At 44.4% G+C, this 18,515-nt stretch overlaps 1 protein-coding gene across 1 annotated transcript in view; it reads left to right on the top strand.

Moving 5' to 3' along the window:
- Positions 1-18,515, top strand: part of SETBP1 (SET binding protein 1) — a 212,858-nt gene that overhangs the window by 29,717 nt on the left and 164,626 nt on the right. The window contains exon 2 of the mRNA XM_088476516.1: positions 7,216-7,841. Coding sequence (XP_088332642.1) covers positions 7,350-7,841 — 492 coding nt within the window. The 5' untranslated portion in view covers positions 7,216-7,349. The remainder of the gene's footprint in view (positions 1-7,215; positions 7,842-18,515) is intronic.

Raw genomic sequence — 18,515 nt, 5'->3', positions numbered from 1 at the left:
TTGGGGTCCTGAGGACCAAGTTTCAGAACCTATTGTTTAGGGTGTGTGGGGGAAACCTGGGGCCTTGGCTGAGATGTCCCCCTTTGTTCTCAATGACAGATATCCCCTCAGCAGCTCTGTATCCCTCCGCCCCTTTCCTCACTAACAGATCACACACACGGCACTGACTGTATCACTCCGCCTACTGTAACCAGGGCAGCGTTACATGCAGATTGTGTAATGGAAGAGTATGTGGGGTAGACATGCTGGAACTTCTAGTTCCACTGCCTTAAGAGTGTCTTAGATGGCTACCACTAGGCTGTCTGGTTTGCCTACCTGTGGTACATTTACCCCAAGGGGCAATTGATACACATTCAAGGGGTCCAATCACCATTTAATGTCACTGAGAAAATTAGTTTAACAAAGTGGTGAAAAATAAGAAGGGATATCTATAAAACGTCTAGAGATATGAGGGCCTACTTATTAAGAGAAAAATTTGGTCAGTCCTCCAAAGAATGGCAGTTTTTGGAGAACTGATGCAGTTTACAGGGGATGCAATCGGGAAGCCGGCTGACATTATACCGACAGCCAGCTTCCCGACTGTCATTTCCCGGCGAGGGTGAAATGCCCGGCGTCTAGATGTAGACGCCGCTCATTTCACTGACGCCGGGCGCCGCGAGCGGACAGCCGCGGGGGAGGGGGGAAGGATTAGGTTTAGCGCACCCGGGTGGGAGTTAGGGTTAGGCACCCCCCCGGGAGGGTTGGGCAGTGGGAAGAGGGGATTAGGGTTAAGCACTTACAGGGGGGGGGATTAGGGTTAGGCACCCCAAAGGAGGGTTAGGTTAGTCATTACTTGCCTTACAACGATCGGGATTTCCAGCGCTGTCGGGCTGCCGCCGCCTGGGATCTGTTCCAGTGCCGGGTTGCCGGGAATCAAACCGCCGGCCATGCGGCCGGCAGTATTTCGTACCGATTCCGTTTACATTACCTGTGACTATTTAGTCATAACGTCGCAAAAACCTCCCAATAGCTTTTAATGGGCACTGCAAAAATGCCCCATTTATCTAAGCTATTTGGACGTTGACCATTGTAGCCCTCAGGCCATATTTACACATTATATTTTTCCAGAGGAGAGCGGAATCCTTCAGATCCCCCTCCCCCACTTCCAGTATCCGTCGCTTGCACGCACATGTCGCAATGCATGCACGTAGAGCAGGTCCGGGATCGAATCGAGGAGTAAAGTGATCCTGTTAGCAATTACTTTTTTTTTTTTGCCCGTCACAGGGACAAACTCTTCTCTGTCCTGTGGTAAGAAATATAGATTGTAAGCTCCACTGGGGCAGGGGCCCAAGTGATGACTAAATATGCTCTGTAAAGCATGTGCATGTGTGCGCTGTATAAATAACTTATTAAATAGGTGGCACATGGTGTACATTATCATATATTTAATGATAATACAGTTGGACGCAGTAAAAAAAAATAAATGGCCTCAATGCTTGTTCAGGCCCTGGTAGGTGCAGTTGGTTTTACAGATGGATCATTTTTGGCAGTGACAGCTGTGAGACTATTCTGTGCTTTTCCACAATAAGTGGAGTGCAGAATTCCGCAAGCCGCCCACTGATGGTCTCTGCGTTGCAAGGGCCTTCCGTAAACCCTATCAAGACTGCAAAATCATCGGTAACATTGCAGCCTCACGCACACTTGCACAAGCTCTGACCTTACTCTGGAATTGCTAACTTCACCACACGCTAGGAGTACTCACGCTGCGTATGGCCTCGCAGTGGATAATTTATGTACGCCCATGCAATGCCGTTCAAACGTACTGGCACGCCTGCGTTTCGCCGACCCGTCACCTCCCGCAAACGGCACTTCCTGTCAATCACTCTGCGATGGGTCTGCGTAGTCACTGCGATTGCAGTCCCGATCGCAGTGGCCGGTTCGCACGCATGCACAGAACACACCAATCGGCCGATTGTGTGCATTATTTGCAATCGGTAATGAATCAGGACCCAAGTCCGCTGCAGCCTATTGCGCCAGTCTCTGAAGCCTCTTTCAGCTGTGAAAAATGGAAATGGTCAAATAAAACAAGAACATTTCTATAGTTTAATATTTGGCACCTGAGATTTTTCCCATGTTTTCGGAACTTCCTGCAAGTTTTATACATTTAGTGGGCAGTAGCTTAAACCTTGCTTTATCCTCCATTCGTTTGTTTTACTGTACCACGGAATTCCTCACCATGTCAGTTGGGTGTGGTATGACTAGTCGACGTTAGAATGTCGACATGGTCATTAGGTCGAATACCGACATGTCGGCATACGATTGGTTTGACATGGTTAAAATGTCAATACATTCAGAGTGTCAGCATTTAACATGGCTTGACACCAGACTGTCGACATATTGGGGGGCGAGTTTGCTTCATTTAGCCTAACCCTAAAAAAACAAAAAAAACAAACATATGTTGACATTCTGATGTGTACATGTTAACCCTGCCAAATAGCTTTCAGAGCCATCCAGTTAGTGGTGCGGAGCAGGGAGCCTCTCATAGTGAGTAACCCGTTGGGGCCTGCCCCCGTACTGTGTAACCCGTTAGGGCCTGTAGTTCGTACTAACAATACAAGGGATCTTATGCAATTCTGTGTTCCCACCACTCAAACAAAACCATAAAGAGCAGTTTCTAGGAAATGTTTGTCTGCTGGTAAACCCCATGCTTGGTGAAGAGCGGCACACCCTCCAGCTTCCTCACATCTGTGCCCTTGGCAGAATAACACTGGTCACCGGTAGTTTGCAGGAACTCGGAGGATTAGCAAGTGAATGTCTGTATATAAACATTAGTCTGATTATGAAATGAGGGGGTCTGATTGCACTTACTGGATATATCAATACAAGCATACCTAAACTACTGATAAGCAAATATACTCGCTGTAAAATGTGGCTTAAAGGCGGTTTCTCACATTAAAAGAAAATTCTTAACACTTCCCCACCGGTAACGCTTGTTGTATTTAGCAGGATACCTGCTATCTTTCTAGGATATTCGCTTGGACCTTGTTTCCATTACCGCGGATTTCCTAGACAGCTGCTCTACATGAAAACCTTAGAAACTTTGGGTCTCTCCATAGTAGGAGAGATGCAACAAACAGCACCAACATTGATCGTTTGGGGTCCTGGCTACATGTAAGCTGAGGCGCTGAAGTTTTAGCTTTGTTGCATTGGGTAAGAGACAACCAGCTATAGAGACTTGGAGGGGTATTCAATATGGGAGCGATAACATCGTTTTTGCGTTAATATCGCACCTATGACGTCATTATCGCAGGTTTTAGTTTTACACCGTATTCAATTTCAAAGACTTATCGCAGTTTTGAAAAGTCTTTGATAAAAAACGGGGATAACTTTTCACCATTGAATAGGTGTCGAAAAAAAGTGCAGAATTGGGGTTTAGGGGTGCAGGCTTAAAAAAAATAGCCTGCACCCCTGGGAATGACATTTAAAAAAGGACTGTGTCAAAAAAAGTTTTAAAAAAAAATAGGGACACCCCAAAAATTTAATAAAAAAATTGGGGTGAAAAAAAAAATGGGAAAAAAATGATTAACAATAGGGAAATAGGTTCAGGGCTACTCTGCAAGTATGCGGCAGATGCTTTCTAGAATAGATTTATAGCGGCAGGTGCACTATTGCAGAATTTTTAAAAACTTACTTTAGGGACATCAAAATATGCTAGTACCCATTTTCATGTACCCCAAATTTGATGGGACCACTTAAAAAAACAAAGAAAAAAAAACCTAAGTGCTCTTCTGCATCACTTCTTAAATGTCGGGAAAAAACACCAGCTGCGGCTATTTAAATCCCCGACTTTCATTTAAAGGCTAAAACGGGGGTACCCATAGTGATCCCCCATGTTTTTACAACTTTAGGGGGGGTCTTGCAATTTTGTTTAAGGAAAAATTTGTAACTTTACGCAATTCCAACTTCGGAGGCTCCCGTTTTCGTCAATTTTATATTGAATACGGGGATAAGCGGGTGCGCGCCCGATACTTTAATGCAGGTAAAAACTCCGATATGAAACGTTAACTTCGACAGTGAAGTTAACGTTTCATATTGAATACCCCTCTTGGAGGGGTATTCAATATGGGAGCGAAAAGTCCGTGCTGGACTTTTCGCTCCACATTGGAGATTTTTCAGGGATAAACTATCGGGCGCGCGCCCGCTTTATCCCCGTATTCAATATAAAATCTACGAAAACGGGACCTGGCGAAGTGGGATTTGCGATAAACTACGAAATTTTCCTGGAAAAAATTGTAGGACCCCCCTAAAGTTGTAAAAACATGGGGGATCACTATGGGTACCCCCGTTTTAGCCTGCAAATGAAAGTCGGGGATTTAAATAGCCGCAGCAGGTGCTTTTTTCCCGACATTGAAGAAGTGATGCAGAAGAGCACTTAGGTTATTTTTTTAGTTTTTTTTAAGTGGTCCCATCAAATTTGGGGTACATGAAAATGGGTACTAGCATATTTTTATGTCCCTAAAATAAGTTTTTAAAAATTCTGCAACTATGCACCTGCCGCTAATAGCATATTCTAGAAAACACCTGCCGCATACTTGCAGAATAGCCCTGAACCTATTTCCCTATATTTAAACACTTTTTTCCCATTTTTTTTTTTTCACCCCTATTTTTTAATTAAATGTTTGGGGTGTCCCTATTTTTTTTTTAAAACTTTTTTTGACACAGTCCTTTTTAAAATGTCATTCCCAGGGGTGCAGGCTATTTTTTTTTAAGCCTGCACCCCTAAACCCCAATTCTGCACTTTTTTTCGCCACCTATTCAGTGGTGAAAAGTTATCCCCGTTTTTTTTTCAAAGACTTTTTGAACCTGGGAAAAGTCTTTTAAATTGAATACGGTGTAAATCTAAAACCTGCGATAATTACGTCATAGGTGCGATATTAACGCAAAAACAGAGTTTTCGCTCCATATTGAATTCCCCTATTGGGGTTCTGTGATATGCCCCCTCTGACTTTAGGCTATTGTTTTGTGTTACCTTCTCTACAACAGTAAGTTCTGTACATTCAGTATTTATATCCTAGGTGGTCCAATCAGGCTGCAGGTAGCTGAGTGGGAACACAGAGGATATTGGTTTAGAGCTGCTGTCGTCTGGACCTTTATTGCTATGCATGATGGTAGATGTAGTTTCCCAAAACAATGGCACTGATTCATACTGGATCGTAATTGCAACTTTGTACGCAGATCGGTCAATGGTGCGTACTGCACATGCGTATGCATCGTAGTGCATGAGTCATACATGCCTACTCTCCTGATTTGGTCGGGAGCCTCCCGAAAATCGGGTGCCGCTCCCGACCTCCCGGAAAAGTAAGCATGCCTCCCGGCCCTCCCCAGTCTCCCCCGCAATACTACCCGAAACACCTGCAGCGGGGGGGCTGATGACGCAATTCTCGCTGATTCGCGTCATCATGACCCCGCCCCCTGCTCCACAATGCCAGAAATCTCGGCATTGTGTAGCGGGGGCGGGGCCAAAATTATGTGACTGTGAGGCTTCACCCATAACTCCGCCCCCAAACGGCATGTGCCGTCCCGGTCACGCCCCCTTTTGCCGGCCCCGCCCCCCTGCTAAGCTGACCTGGCTGCCTCCCTCCCGGAAAAGGCTAAAAGGATATCGGCAAGTATGGCGTGAGTTAGCATGGCGATCGCACTGCGGTCACTCGCTCAGATACAAAGCCATCGCAGAGTGACTGACGGGAGGCGAGTGGGGGTGGTGACGGGAGAGTGGTAGGAGAAACACAGGCGCGCCAGTCCGTTTGAATGCGGTTGCATGGGTGTGCATAAATTAGCCTCTGCGACGGCAGCTTGTGTAGTTACTGCGTAAGGTCAGACCTGCTGTAATTGTGCGTCAGTCGGCATTGTCACTGTTACCGTTGTATACGCAGAACTGCAAGGTATTACGGGTGTGCGGTAGTAGGTTTCTCTATGCTGGCTGTACGCCGACTTTGTGATCGCAGTCAGCATATTTTCGCAGCAGACATGAATACGTAATTCCAGCCGCGATCGCAATAACGATCCATAATGAACCACTCACAGTATGCAAAAGTAAAAAAATGTAGATCTCTGCACTTAATTGCATTTATGAGAAGATCGATGTGAATGAAACAAATAAAGCAATATATAAGAATAATTTTACTGATGCTTATCGGTCAATATAAATAAACACTAATAATAAAGCAATCACAAAAACAATATTATTATAAAATGATTAAACACAATATGCCAATATATATAAAAAAAAAGGATCGCTGGTATATTGTGTTTAATCATTTTATAATATTGTATTTGTGATTGTTTTATTTTTATTGTTTAATTATATTGACCGGCCAACCGAATAAGCATCAGTAAAATTAATCTTATATATTGTGTTATTTGTGTTTCATTTACATCAATCTTCTCATAAATATAACTAAGCCCATAGATCTACATCATTACATACACCTGGAATCCAGATGTCAATATGTGCTGCCACAAGCACATTATATTTTTCTGCTGCTAATGTAATAAGATTATTATGATGATTCATATTTATTTACTTTTATTTGCGCTGGGTTTTGTTTTTCTTTATTGTGTGTGTGTGTGTGTGTGTGTGTATATATATGTATGTATGTATATGTGTGTATGTATGTGTGTGTGTGTATATATATGTATGTATGTATGTGTGTGTGTGTGTACGTGTATATATATATATATATATATATATATATATATATTATATATACAACATGCAAAAGCCATTAAATGGTTACACTTTGTGGTTTAAAGCATCAGTTTGCCATGATACTCCCAACGTGATTTTGTGGGTCCTTTCTTCCGTGAAAACTGTGACTTGCATGCCTCCATTGCCATCCCAAATCCATGAACCTGCATTTGTCCATACACAGCCGTGTTCTCATTTACACATTGCCTTCCGTACACTCCCCTCCTGAAATAATCTGTGCTACTGTGAGCAGTCTCATTGGCTACAGGCTGTCCTACCGGCACCCACTATAGATGGAGAGTGATAACAATAATGTACTCTGAATCTACTCAAATGTATCTTAAAAAGAAAATGATGATTATTATTAGCCTTTAATGTTCTACATTGGACATTTCCAACAGATTGAACAGTTTGAAGCTTAAAGTTCTTATGTGTTTGTATCCTAATTGTTTGGTCTCATTATTTTGTTTTCTCTGTCTTTGTTTCAGATTTCATGCTCGCTCTTGCCATTGCTGATTTTGGAATATAAAAGGCGATCGTTGAAATACTGTTATTGCTATAGACCATTTTGCAAGTCCAAGTCCCATATACTGTGAAAAGTTAGCGGACTGTTGGATTTGTAATGGAGCAGCGAGAAAACGCAAGTGGCAATCGGCAACGATGTTGCGATGCGGACTTCTTGCCGCCCGCCTCATCGGGGAAGGCACCGGCCATCTCTAGCTGTGCAGGAGGGGAAACCTTGATGCCGGCGCCTGGGGCCAACAAGCCTGGACATGGAGGCGGAGAGGCGATGGAGCCCGAGGAGGAGGATGAGGTAGGATCCGGCAGAGATGTGGATTCTAACTCCAACGCAGACAGCGAGAAATGGGTGACGGTCGACGGCTTGGAAGAGCAAGAGTTTTCTATCAAGGAGGCTAATTTCACCGAGGGGAGTCTGAAACTGAAGATCCAGACCACCAAGAGGGCAAAGAAACCCCCCAAAAACCTGGAGAACTATATTTGCCCCCCAGAGATTAAAATTACTATAAAACAATCGGGAGAGCAAAAACTCTCCAAGTCTGGGAAAAATAGTAAAGCCGCAAAGGAAGACAAAAGGGATCATTCGAAAAAGAAGGTAAGAAACATAAATCCATAGATTTTTTTTTATTTTATATTTTTCTGCTAAGATGTAAAACCTTTGAAGGGGGTTTATGTGTACATGAAAGATTTTCTAATATCCAGTGGCTACAAATACTTACCGTACTTCCAACCTCTGGTTTGGTGCAACATTGCCGAGTCCCGACGAGCGACCTAAATAAGCAGCGGGTATATGCCAACTGGATTCTTGTGTAAGGAGGGGGCTGTGGCGTGTAGAGAGCCATACACTGAACGATAATCCTTCCAATCCGGCCTCCCCTCAACAGTTCTGAATGATTAGCGTTCAACGCTGGAAACGGCAGAAAAACGGTCGGGATCGTTTGACTTGATCATCAATCGCCACTGATGGTCCCGACCGTGGTTCTGCCTATTGCATGCATTGAACTTTGCATCGTGACCATATATAGTTCATTGTATGGATGCACGGCTAAAATAGTTACATTGCCCAGCCCCTTGTCCGTCGGGTCGTGTAGTGTATGGCCAGCATTAGTGTTAAAAGGAACACAGCAGTCAGGGTCTGAAGAATGGGGCAACTGACCCATCACCTACACGCAGTTGAAACAGCCACCAATATTCACGGGGGTACAGGCTACACTTATCACTATACCCTATTTTAAATACATTTTCTCAGGAGTACGGACTCATTGGGGTATATTTACTAAAGTGCAGGTTTTTAGAAGTGCCCATAGCAACCAATCACATTCTAGCTAATATCTTCTAGAAGCTGCTAGATAATTGACAAGTAGAATCTGGTTGCTATGGGCAACATCAACAATTATAAAAACAGGCACTTTAGTAAGTATACCCCATTGGCCGAATCCTAGATATGTAGGTGACAGGGTACATTTATATGCTATAATATCATAGTATCCCTTTAATCAAGGACACATACAGGTTCTGTGGCCAGACAAATGCAGAATTGAATTTAGGCAGCTACGGAACCTGTGCATGATTAAAGAGATGTTAAAGCAACCCTAATTTAAAAAATCAAGACCTAATTTCGCCTGCTGCATAGAAACCATTAAATCGCCGCTTTAGGTAACATCAGCCGAGCTGTAAGACTGGATGGCGGCATTGTAAATGGACCTTCTCTTGCTTTGATACAATGTATCGCTACTGTTTCATGTTCCATCAGGTCAGTGCAGGCAGCCTGTCGCTCAGGTAATTTTGACCTGTAATATTAGTGCATGATTTGCTCTCCTGTGGTTCCTGGTAAATAACGTGTACAGTGTGGCTTGGCCTGTGCAGGAAATGAAATATGTATGTATATAGCATTGTCTTTTGTCTCAAGTTTGTGTCTTCGTTTTACTTTAGAGTAGGTTATGGGTGATGAGAGATTTTCTATGGCGCGTGATCGCAGCTTCCAGACTTAAGAAAACACAATGGCTTAGACAAATCATTATCTGCATAATTCCACATGTGTACATGATTTAAGGTGCGCTTAGTTCTGTCAGTATAAAATCCTTCTACATTGTTGGCCCTAGTTGGATTGATAATAAATTTGGAACATGCACGTTTTTCTAGTATTGCACAATACATTTTAATCATAGCCAAACAATTACAGTGGCGAATCACTGTTTGCAAAGCACAATCATGATGCAACTTCTGTTATCCAATAATATCAACATGCACTTGACTGGTCAAAGCTAATATCCGATTAGGTCTCCTAAATATCCATACGGCAAAGGTTTCGGCACATGTCAGTTGTGTACAATTTTAACAAATAAGCCTTTTGGAGCTGGTAAACCAGTTAAATCATGTTCTGTGTTTAGAAAAACATGTAAAAGTGGGTTTAAATCTTTCCACAATATTGATAGAATAGTCTTGAAAATGTTAAAAACACTGCAACATGGTTGACTGTTCTTGGACACACTAGTCTGGTCATGTGTTTCCCCTGATTCTTTCACATAAATTGCATTTTCTGTTCTAGCACGCAGTGCCCCCCAAAGCTGATTGACATGCTGCGGTCGTTTTGGGGGCCGGAGGGGAGTGGCGGCAGGGCTGCGTTCCTAGAAACGGCGGGGGTTTCGCCCAGGTTTCCTGGGAGCGTGGAGACCAGGGTCTGCGTTGTAGGACGTAGATTTCCTCACAAGCTTTGGCTTACCCAGCCTGGCCAAAGCTACAACCAATGTACACAGTGGTCATCCGAAACAGCGTCTACAGATGCTGATCTTGAATCGCAGATGCAATGCAGGAGTTGTTTAGTTCCTACAGATGGAATACATACAGGATGCTGGCGTTTGGGATCCCAGCGGTCAGAATCCAGACGCCGGCATTCTGATAGGGTTAGAATACCGACACTTTTTGGTCGGTATCCTAACCCTCCCCTTCTCCCTACCCTGACCATCCCTCCCCAGTGCCTGAACATAACCCTCCCCCTCTCCCTACCCTAACCATCCCTCCCCAGTGCCTGAACCTAACCTCCCCCCTAGTGCCTAAACCTAACCCTCCCCCTAACCTGAATCCTTCCCCTAATCCCAGTACTTACCTTCACAGTTACTTCCTCGAGCCTGTGTAATGCTGTCCACGCCTGAATCAGTCCCTTGGTGTGCCGCGGTACGCACTTTTTCATCTGAGCAAACCCCTTTCCTGTACCCTGTCTAGTGTTCGCTCGTACAGTGAAAGCGAATGTGTGGGTGCTTTGGGTTACAGTATGTTGTCCTACCTGCACAATGTTATTTTCTAGAGCCTTTATTTCCTAACTGCGGATTGTTTGCAGAGCAGGTGGTACATAATTGCATGGAACCTATTCTGTAATAATGGCCTATACAAGTAACTGCAGGAAAATGTTCCTGTATTGATTTACATGCAGTGTCAGCTCAGCAGCCAAGGTGTGGTCATTTTGTGACCTCTGCCAAAATCCCTTTATGACCACCTAATGGATTGATAGGCCGCTTTCTGTATAACCTATGCGGAGGGTGCACTTTTTTGAAAGGATAGATTTGCTAAAACTGCTAAAGGAAAAAGTGGCGCTGTTACCCACATCAGCCAATCAGATTTCAGTTAGCATTTTGTAGAATGTACTTGACAAATAACTACAATCTGGTTGCTATGGTAGTGTTCATTCTAGCACCCTACACCTGTCACAACCTTTCCTGCCTGGTGGTGCCGCGCTCTGTTCTGGTGCTTCTGGCACACTCAGCTGACAACAAACTGCTGAGATGCAGAATAGGGTGTGCTAGAATCACCAGAGCAAAGCGCGGCAACCCAGGCAGGAACTAGGAACTGCACGGGTTGTGACAGGTGAAGGGTGCTAGACTTGTTGTTGTCGGAGGGGAACCCTGGGAACTCCAGGTCGGGGACCTCCACCCCCAGGAGCCTTCCTCCTCTGTCTGTTGGGTGTGTGGGCTCGCTGGGAGCCGAGTTGCTGCTCGTCGGCTTTGTGTAGGGCCCGGGCTACCTCCTTGCTGTGCTCTCTGCCGGCTGGCACTCAGTGCGCCAGCATATTTGGAGTTTAGGGCGGACCTGCCATAGTCCCCGGCCCTGCGTAAAATCGCCATCAATGTATGGGGTTTGTACAGTCCCTAAATATCAGTATTTACTTCATAGCTTTAAGTACAATGGAAAAGCTTAAACCAATGAATTCCATCCATGGAATTTCCTGACGTCAATCCCGTCTCATTCGCACAGCAGTCTATTAATAAAATCAAAGCAATCCTGTCATTTTACTTGGAAATGGCTGTTTACTTACTGGCTCTTAATTAGATTAAGTTGCGCAAAACTTTTTTTTTTTTCTTTTATTGTTATTTAATGTCTTCAGAAATCATCATGTAAGAATAAGGAGAGTCATACAGAGGTTTTATTGAGGATTGTGCCATGAAACCTGCGTTTTCCTACACAAGCTGTAACGTGAGACCTAAATTGTGATGTACTGAATTACATAGCCTGTTATCTTTAGTTTTGCTGTTGTGTAGTTCTATGTAAGGGTACTCCTGCCCAAATAACTGTGTTACTGAAGAGGACAGTGGAGCGACCCGCTCCGTACCCCCACTGGAGTTTATACTCTTGCTGAAACAATTGGTTTGTAGACTGGAGGAAATGGATTTTCCTCCCCGCTGATATTTTAAACCACATTTAGTTCCTAATGTTTACATATGCCTCGGTGGCATGGATTCTGCTGTATCGATGCAGATAACGCCAGGTGGTAAGCTGCAGAAAGTTTGAAAGTCATTTAAATAACAGCATGGTGGTGGATGGAACTGGCAGTTTCGCCGCTATGAGAGACGGGAGATTATCGTTCCCAACTGGTGTCTTGAATGTAAAGTGTTGTTCAATAGTCTTGTTTTCCGGACCAACATTAACTGTGAGAAAACAATTATCTAGTGCTGAGGAACTTTTGATAGTCGGACCATTTTAGGTTCACTCGCCCCCCCCCCCCCCGTCCTCCCCCCAAGTATTTATTTTATGGCATAGATGACAACGGGAATGTATCCTGTTTTATTATTATTTATTTTTTCATGACCAACTTTATTGTCCTGAAACTCCTACGACAAATGTGTTGCACAGAGAAGCTGTTGTGGTCGTGATAGACCGTATCCGATCTGGGGTGGTAAAGCGATGGGCATCCCGGGAGGGTGACTGGGAGGTGGCCTGAACTGAATGCTAAAAAAAAAAATGTCTGTCCCACGGGCGTGTGATGAGGGTTTTGCAGGCGTGCCAGTGAAAGTGGCTGCGTTGAGATGCAGAGCCACAGCCGCCGAGGCCCGGTTCAGACGTGAAACTGTGGATGGTGCGGCGGTGGTGGCAGGTCAAGAATCGCCAGCAGTGTTACCGCGTCTGGGTGTTGCAGGCCTTGCTCGTTCAGCTGCAGGCTACTATACCAGGGGAAGGCTGATACTAACATGTGCAAATTATCACAGCCGCGACTCCGGCCTCTGAATCCCCATGGCTAGATCTACCCTTGTATTTGTCCAGCCCCGGGCTGTAGTTTCTTATGCTCTTTAAACCGGTGGAATTATTTTCCTTGCCAACTCTCTGTTGTCTGCCAAAATATAGAAAATAGTAAGATACAGGTAGTTTCTATTAATAGTGGGGTCAAAGGGAAGACTTGCACCTGTATACAGACATGCTGGAGAGAGAAATTATGACCTGGGCAAAGTTCCCCCTTATGGCTGCTGTCTGCTATAATGGGCATTGGAGACACGTGATTAGTTGGTGCTGCAACAGTTGTGACATCCAGCCCTCCCCACTCTCCCCCTCCCAAACTGCATTTGAAAATAACATTTGCTTCGCAAGGCGGTTACGATTTCTAGATCAGGACTTCTACTGACCTAATTTAGGGGTCTATTTACTAAGCAGTGTCAGGAGACAGAGTGAAAAGTGATAAGAAAGTGATAAGGTGCCAGCCAATCAGCTCCCAACTGTCATTTTTCAAACACAGCCTGTGAGATGACAGCTGGGAGCTGATTGGCTGGCACCTTATCACTTACATATCACTTTTCACCCTGTCTCCTAACACTGCTTAGTACATAGACCCCTAAATCATTTAATCCCCCCCCCTCTTTATATATATGTCATATTAACTAATGAGTCTTGCATGTCTATCGAGATGAATAATATTTAATCAGTGGGTTTCCTGAGCTTTTTATCTCACAATTGTTCCCAAATGTTCTGTGCTCAGTCTTGCACCCATTGTCCTCATTCTTCTTACTGCAATCTCGGCAATGCAGCCTCTCATCCTGGGCGAGACGCAGCAAGGGGAGAAATGCGGCCAAACCCCGAAATGAGGGTTTGACCGCAATTATCATATGCACCAAGCAGGGGCGTATCTATAATGGGTGCGGAGCACATGGGCTCCTGGGTCCAGGGGGGGCCGCGCACCCTGCACCCATAGTATTACTTACCTCTCCGGAGTCCCATGTCGCCTTGGGGGTTCGGCGCTGTAAAAACGACTGGAAAATGGCCATCGCGGCCATTTTCCTGTCATATGCGCAGTATAGGGAAAATGTCCAGTGCTGGCCACGCACAGCTCAGTGCGCTGCCAGCCGCCAGACAGAGAGGAGGGGGCCCGTGTCGGAGACTGCACATGGGCCTCCTCCTCTCTAGAAACGCCTCTGGCACTAAGCCTCGGAGTGCGATGGGTAACGCCATCTTCAGATGGCGTTACCCTATTGAAGCTTATCAGCTTCAATAGGGAGAGTGCTGTGAGAGGGATCCTATGGCACCCTCCCAGCACCTCCCCCCACGTCCTTCTAGACATGCGCAGAATGACAACACAGGGACTTCTGGGTCTTAGACCCTGAAGTTCTTCATTCGCAAAGGGGCGCTCTTACCGAGAGATGTATGCAAAGAGCGGTGGGATGTATCCGCCACTCTTCGCATGCATGCCGGCGTTGCTATGCGTGAAGGAATGCGCAAAGGACCGCTCTCTAGGTAAGAGCGGCTTTTTGCGAATGAGGTGACTTCCGGGTCTAAGACCCAGAAGTCCCTCTGGTGTCATTTTGCGCATGCCACAGGGGTGCTGGGAGGGATCCTTCCAACAGTTCTTTCCTGATAGAAGCTCATAGGCTTCTATTCGGTAACACCATCTGAAGATGGCGTTACCCACCGCATCCAAGCCCCAGAATACATTGCTTGGTGCATATGAGAAATGCGTTCTTCAAACCCGCATTTTTGGGGTTTGTCTGCTTTTTTCTTGTTGCTGTTTTTGGCTTGCTGTTTAAAGAATGATCCTTCTCTGGAGGTTAAACCTCCTGTGATGATCTCCGGGAAGAACACGATGGCGCGGAACCTGATGGTTCCACTTTTTTTATCCTGTCCAGTAGGAGCTATAAACTCTTCTCTGTATTGGGGCATTTAGACTTCAGAGCATTTTCTAGGTGGCCACGTGAGCATTTGCGGTATGCTTAAGTTGGTTAATGAAAAACTGGCCGAGGAGAAGCTTTGCCTCGTTTCAAGGTGGAAATAAATGTTACAAGTCACCGAGCGTTTTATCCCGCGTTCATTAACCGATGTTCTCAGAAGCAGAAAGTGTCCTGGAGAATATTTGGATTATCACTATAGCTCTATAGCATGTGAAAAATAGAACATAGACAAAACAGGGACATCAAGGTAGACAGAATCAATCATCTGATATGAAAACCAAGGGTAGGGAGGGCCCTGTTCTTGAAAGAGATTACATTCTAATTTGGTGAGCACACAACTGAAACAAGATGAGTGAGTGAAGCTCAGATTGGAGATTGGGACAGTTGTGAGTTTGCATTACTGTGGGTAACATAGATGGGAGTAGGGTAGATGTGAGTGGGAATTAGTGTGCGTAGTGTAGGTGTGAGTGTGCGTAGTATAAGTGGTAGTGTAGGTGTGAAACATAGAATTTGACGCCAGATAAGAACCACTTGGCCCATCTAGTCTGCCCCATTTTTAAACATATTGTTACTTCAACCCTTATTGATCCTTACTACTTCTGAAGGATATCCTTATGTCTATCCCATGTATGTTTAAAAGGAGATGAGCGGTTTTGGATTAGTTCGGATTTCCAACCCGTGTTCGGATTTTTCCTGGCAAAAAACGGGACTCAGAAAGAGGCACAATGACAAAATTCCAGGAATGATGAGGTTTGTCTATGAAAAATGACGTTATGCCTCTTTCTGAGTCCCGTTTTTTGCTGGGAAAAATCCGAACTCTGCGTGGAAAGCCGAACTAATCCGAACCCGCTCATCTCTAGTTTAAATTGGTCTACTGTCTTAGCCTCTACCACCTCAGATGGGAGGTTATTCCACTTGTCCACTACCCTTGCTGTGAAGTGAATTTTTCCTCAAATTTCCCCTGAACCTACCTCCCTCCAGTGTCAGAACATGTCCTCTTGTTCTAATACTTCTCTTTCTTTGAAGAATGTCCCCTTCCTTTACCTTGTTAAACCCCTTTATATATTTGAACGTTTCTATCATGACCCCCCTTTCCCTTCTCTGCTCCAAACTATACATATTAAGATCTTTTAGTCTTTCCTGGTACGTTTTGTGGTGTAGACCTTGCACCATTTTAGTTGTCCTTCTTTGTACAGTCTCTAATGTATTAATATCCTACTGGAGATATGGCCTCCAGAACTGAACACAGTGTGTGTGCATTAGTGTTGGTCGAATAGGTGCGAGTAGTATACGTGTGAGTTCATTAGTGTACATAGTGTAGGTGTGAGTTTACCTCGGTGTGCATAGTGTAGGTGGTAGTAGTGTAGGTGTGAGTTGGCATTAGTGTTCATAGTGTAAGTGTGAGTTGACAATAGCATAGGTGGTAGTGTAGGTGTGAGTTGGCATTAGCGTAGGTGGTAGTGTAGGTGTGAGTTGGCATTAGTGTGCAATACTGTAGGTGGTAGTGTAGGTGTGAGTTTGCATTAGTGTGCATAGTTTAGGTGGTAGTGTAGGTGTGAGTGTGCGTTGTATAATTGTGAGTAGACACAACATGCTATCAACATTGTGTACTCATAAGTTGCACGCAATGGGAGTGTCCATTTTCCATTTTTGTGGGCTGGACCAATATTTAGGAGAATGAAAACTGTCACCGGTTCCAACTAAAGGGACAATGTGCCTGGTGCTTCCTATCATCATTAATTATTTACAAAATGACAGAGACCTCATTCTCATGAATACTTGGTCCTGTCAACAAAATGGCCTCCTCCACCATTGTTTAGCAGATTAGTACACTAAAAAGAAAAAAAACCTGTCATCTATGAATATGTGTTGAGTGCATGATGTCAGCTGAAAATTTACTAATAAGTCATAAAAAAGCTTTTTTATTTCTTCGGTCGATATGATCAATAATAGATGTCAGAATGGCCATCATTTTGACATTGAGCGTTAGGGTTGGGCTTACCTTAAACGCATTGTGTTGACATTCTGACCATTTACCAAACCCACCAAGAAAATATGCTGAATAAATGTTACCTCACATCCCCATCTCAGAACAAGTTGTGCAATAGCAGGCTGTGTTTGAAGATTGGAGTAACCTCCAACTGTTCTGTCCTTCATCTATATTAGTCCAGCTATTCCCAGGTGCACTGGTGCAGTATGTGCTAATAATAGGGATGTACAAATGTTTTCCACACATTTTCCATTGGTGATTGATGAGCTGAGCACATTCCATGTATACGGTACACCTAGTAGGACACCGGTGGATCCACCTCTGCCGTTTAGTGTCTTCCCCTTCCCTCATCTGTCAGGTGCTCTTCAGAGAGACCGGGGGCACCATCTGCTCATCTTGGCCGCTGCAAAGAACCGGCAGAAATACCAATAGCTCTTTGTGGAAGACAGAAGTAAAATAATGCTCTGTTGTGTTTGTAGAGTGTGAGAGTGTCTGGTATTGTGCTCCTCTCTCCCCGAGGGGAGGTTGTCCCTTTCTTCTCCTGCCTTTGATTCATTTCCCTGCCACTCTGAGAACAAGTCAGAGGTTGCAGCTGCCATTGTCAGCTGTGCACGGGGAGTCCCTATTCTGCGAGCCGCATGTGTTAATCCAAGGATGGAGATAGACGCAGGCTGCTTTCCCATGTGCCCATTCTGAAAAGAAGCTGGTGTAGGCCTTTGTAAAGGAGACCACAGAGTTTGCATGCTATTTGCATGCTGTTTGTCTGTGTATATAATGTATCTTCATTTTAATTTTTTCAGGTATTTTTTTAATAGATCCCACAATTCTATTTAAATACCTGCTCCCGTTAATAAAATAAGAGAGAGAGAGAGAGATTGCCTTGTGTGTTTGCACATCGACTTCTTATAATACATCGGGCCTTCTGGCAGTCCTTGGATTTGCATGTAATCATTTGTAGCCCTGCCACAGAACGAGGGTTAAGCAGATGAAGTTCTGCAATCTGGCATGTTGAATGCTCCAGCGTACAAGCTGGAAATTAGCATACAACTGTTCAGTCCAGTCTATTTGTTGCTCTCGGCAAGAACGATCTTGCGCTTTTAAAAGACTTTTTTTTTAAATCAGATTTTGCAGCCTTTTCAGTTCGAGATTCATCCACTTAAAGGAAATAGAATGACGTATTTGCACCCCGGCATCTGCTCGGTAAGGTTTTTATCTGGGCAGCCGATCCGGGATGTACAATAGTGGATATTGAATTAACTGCCATTGCATAAAAAATTAGTAAATGAAATCGAAACTCAATAGAGCTTTTGTAACTGTATACGGCAGTGCTAGAAATATTACCCCGTACGAGTCCATGCCTTTCCAACTGTGACTGATCACATTGGTGTCTCTGAAACTGGCTTCTGACGGCCCCTGTACTTCATCTGCCAACTGCTTCGGGATTCAAGGTCACCGTGGCCTCTATTGATGATGACAATTTTTTATTTTTTCCCTCTCTATTTTACATCCTCTCTTTGGAGAAACGTCTTAAACGTCGCCACAATACAGTAATTAGGGACGTACTTTAAAGCTTGGCTCTCATTTAAGCTGAAGTGTTTTCATTGTAACCTAGCAAAGCTAGTAATGGGTCGTAAGACTCGATGACGCCCAAGAACAAGAGATGTTTTGACTGTTTCGAATAAATCTTCATTAGGCGTTTAAGAGAAAATTTATATTTCTGAAGACTGGTGTCTGGTACGAGTTAAAAATCGGATACAACTGGAAGGTGTACCCTGCGTAACGTGCGCACATCAGGCTTGTCGAGACTGGAGAGAAGGAGAAGCCAACAACGGAAAATATATTGACACAGTACAAGTTG

This window comes from Taudactylus pleione, unplaced genomic scaffold, assembly GCF_031769625.1.
Source record: "Taudactylus pleione unplaced genomic scaffold, aTauple2 ptg000189l, whole genome shotgun sequence".
Classification (NCBI taxonomy): Eukaryota; Metazoa; Chordata; class Amphibia; order Anura; family Myobatrachidae; genus Taudactylus; species Taudactylus pleione.
Note: the sequence above shows the minus strand (reverse complement) of the source record. Positions and strands in the feature narration are given on the sequence as shown.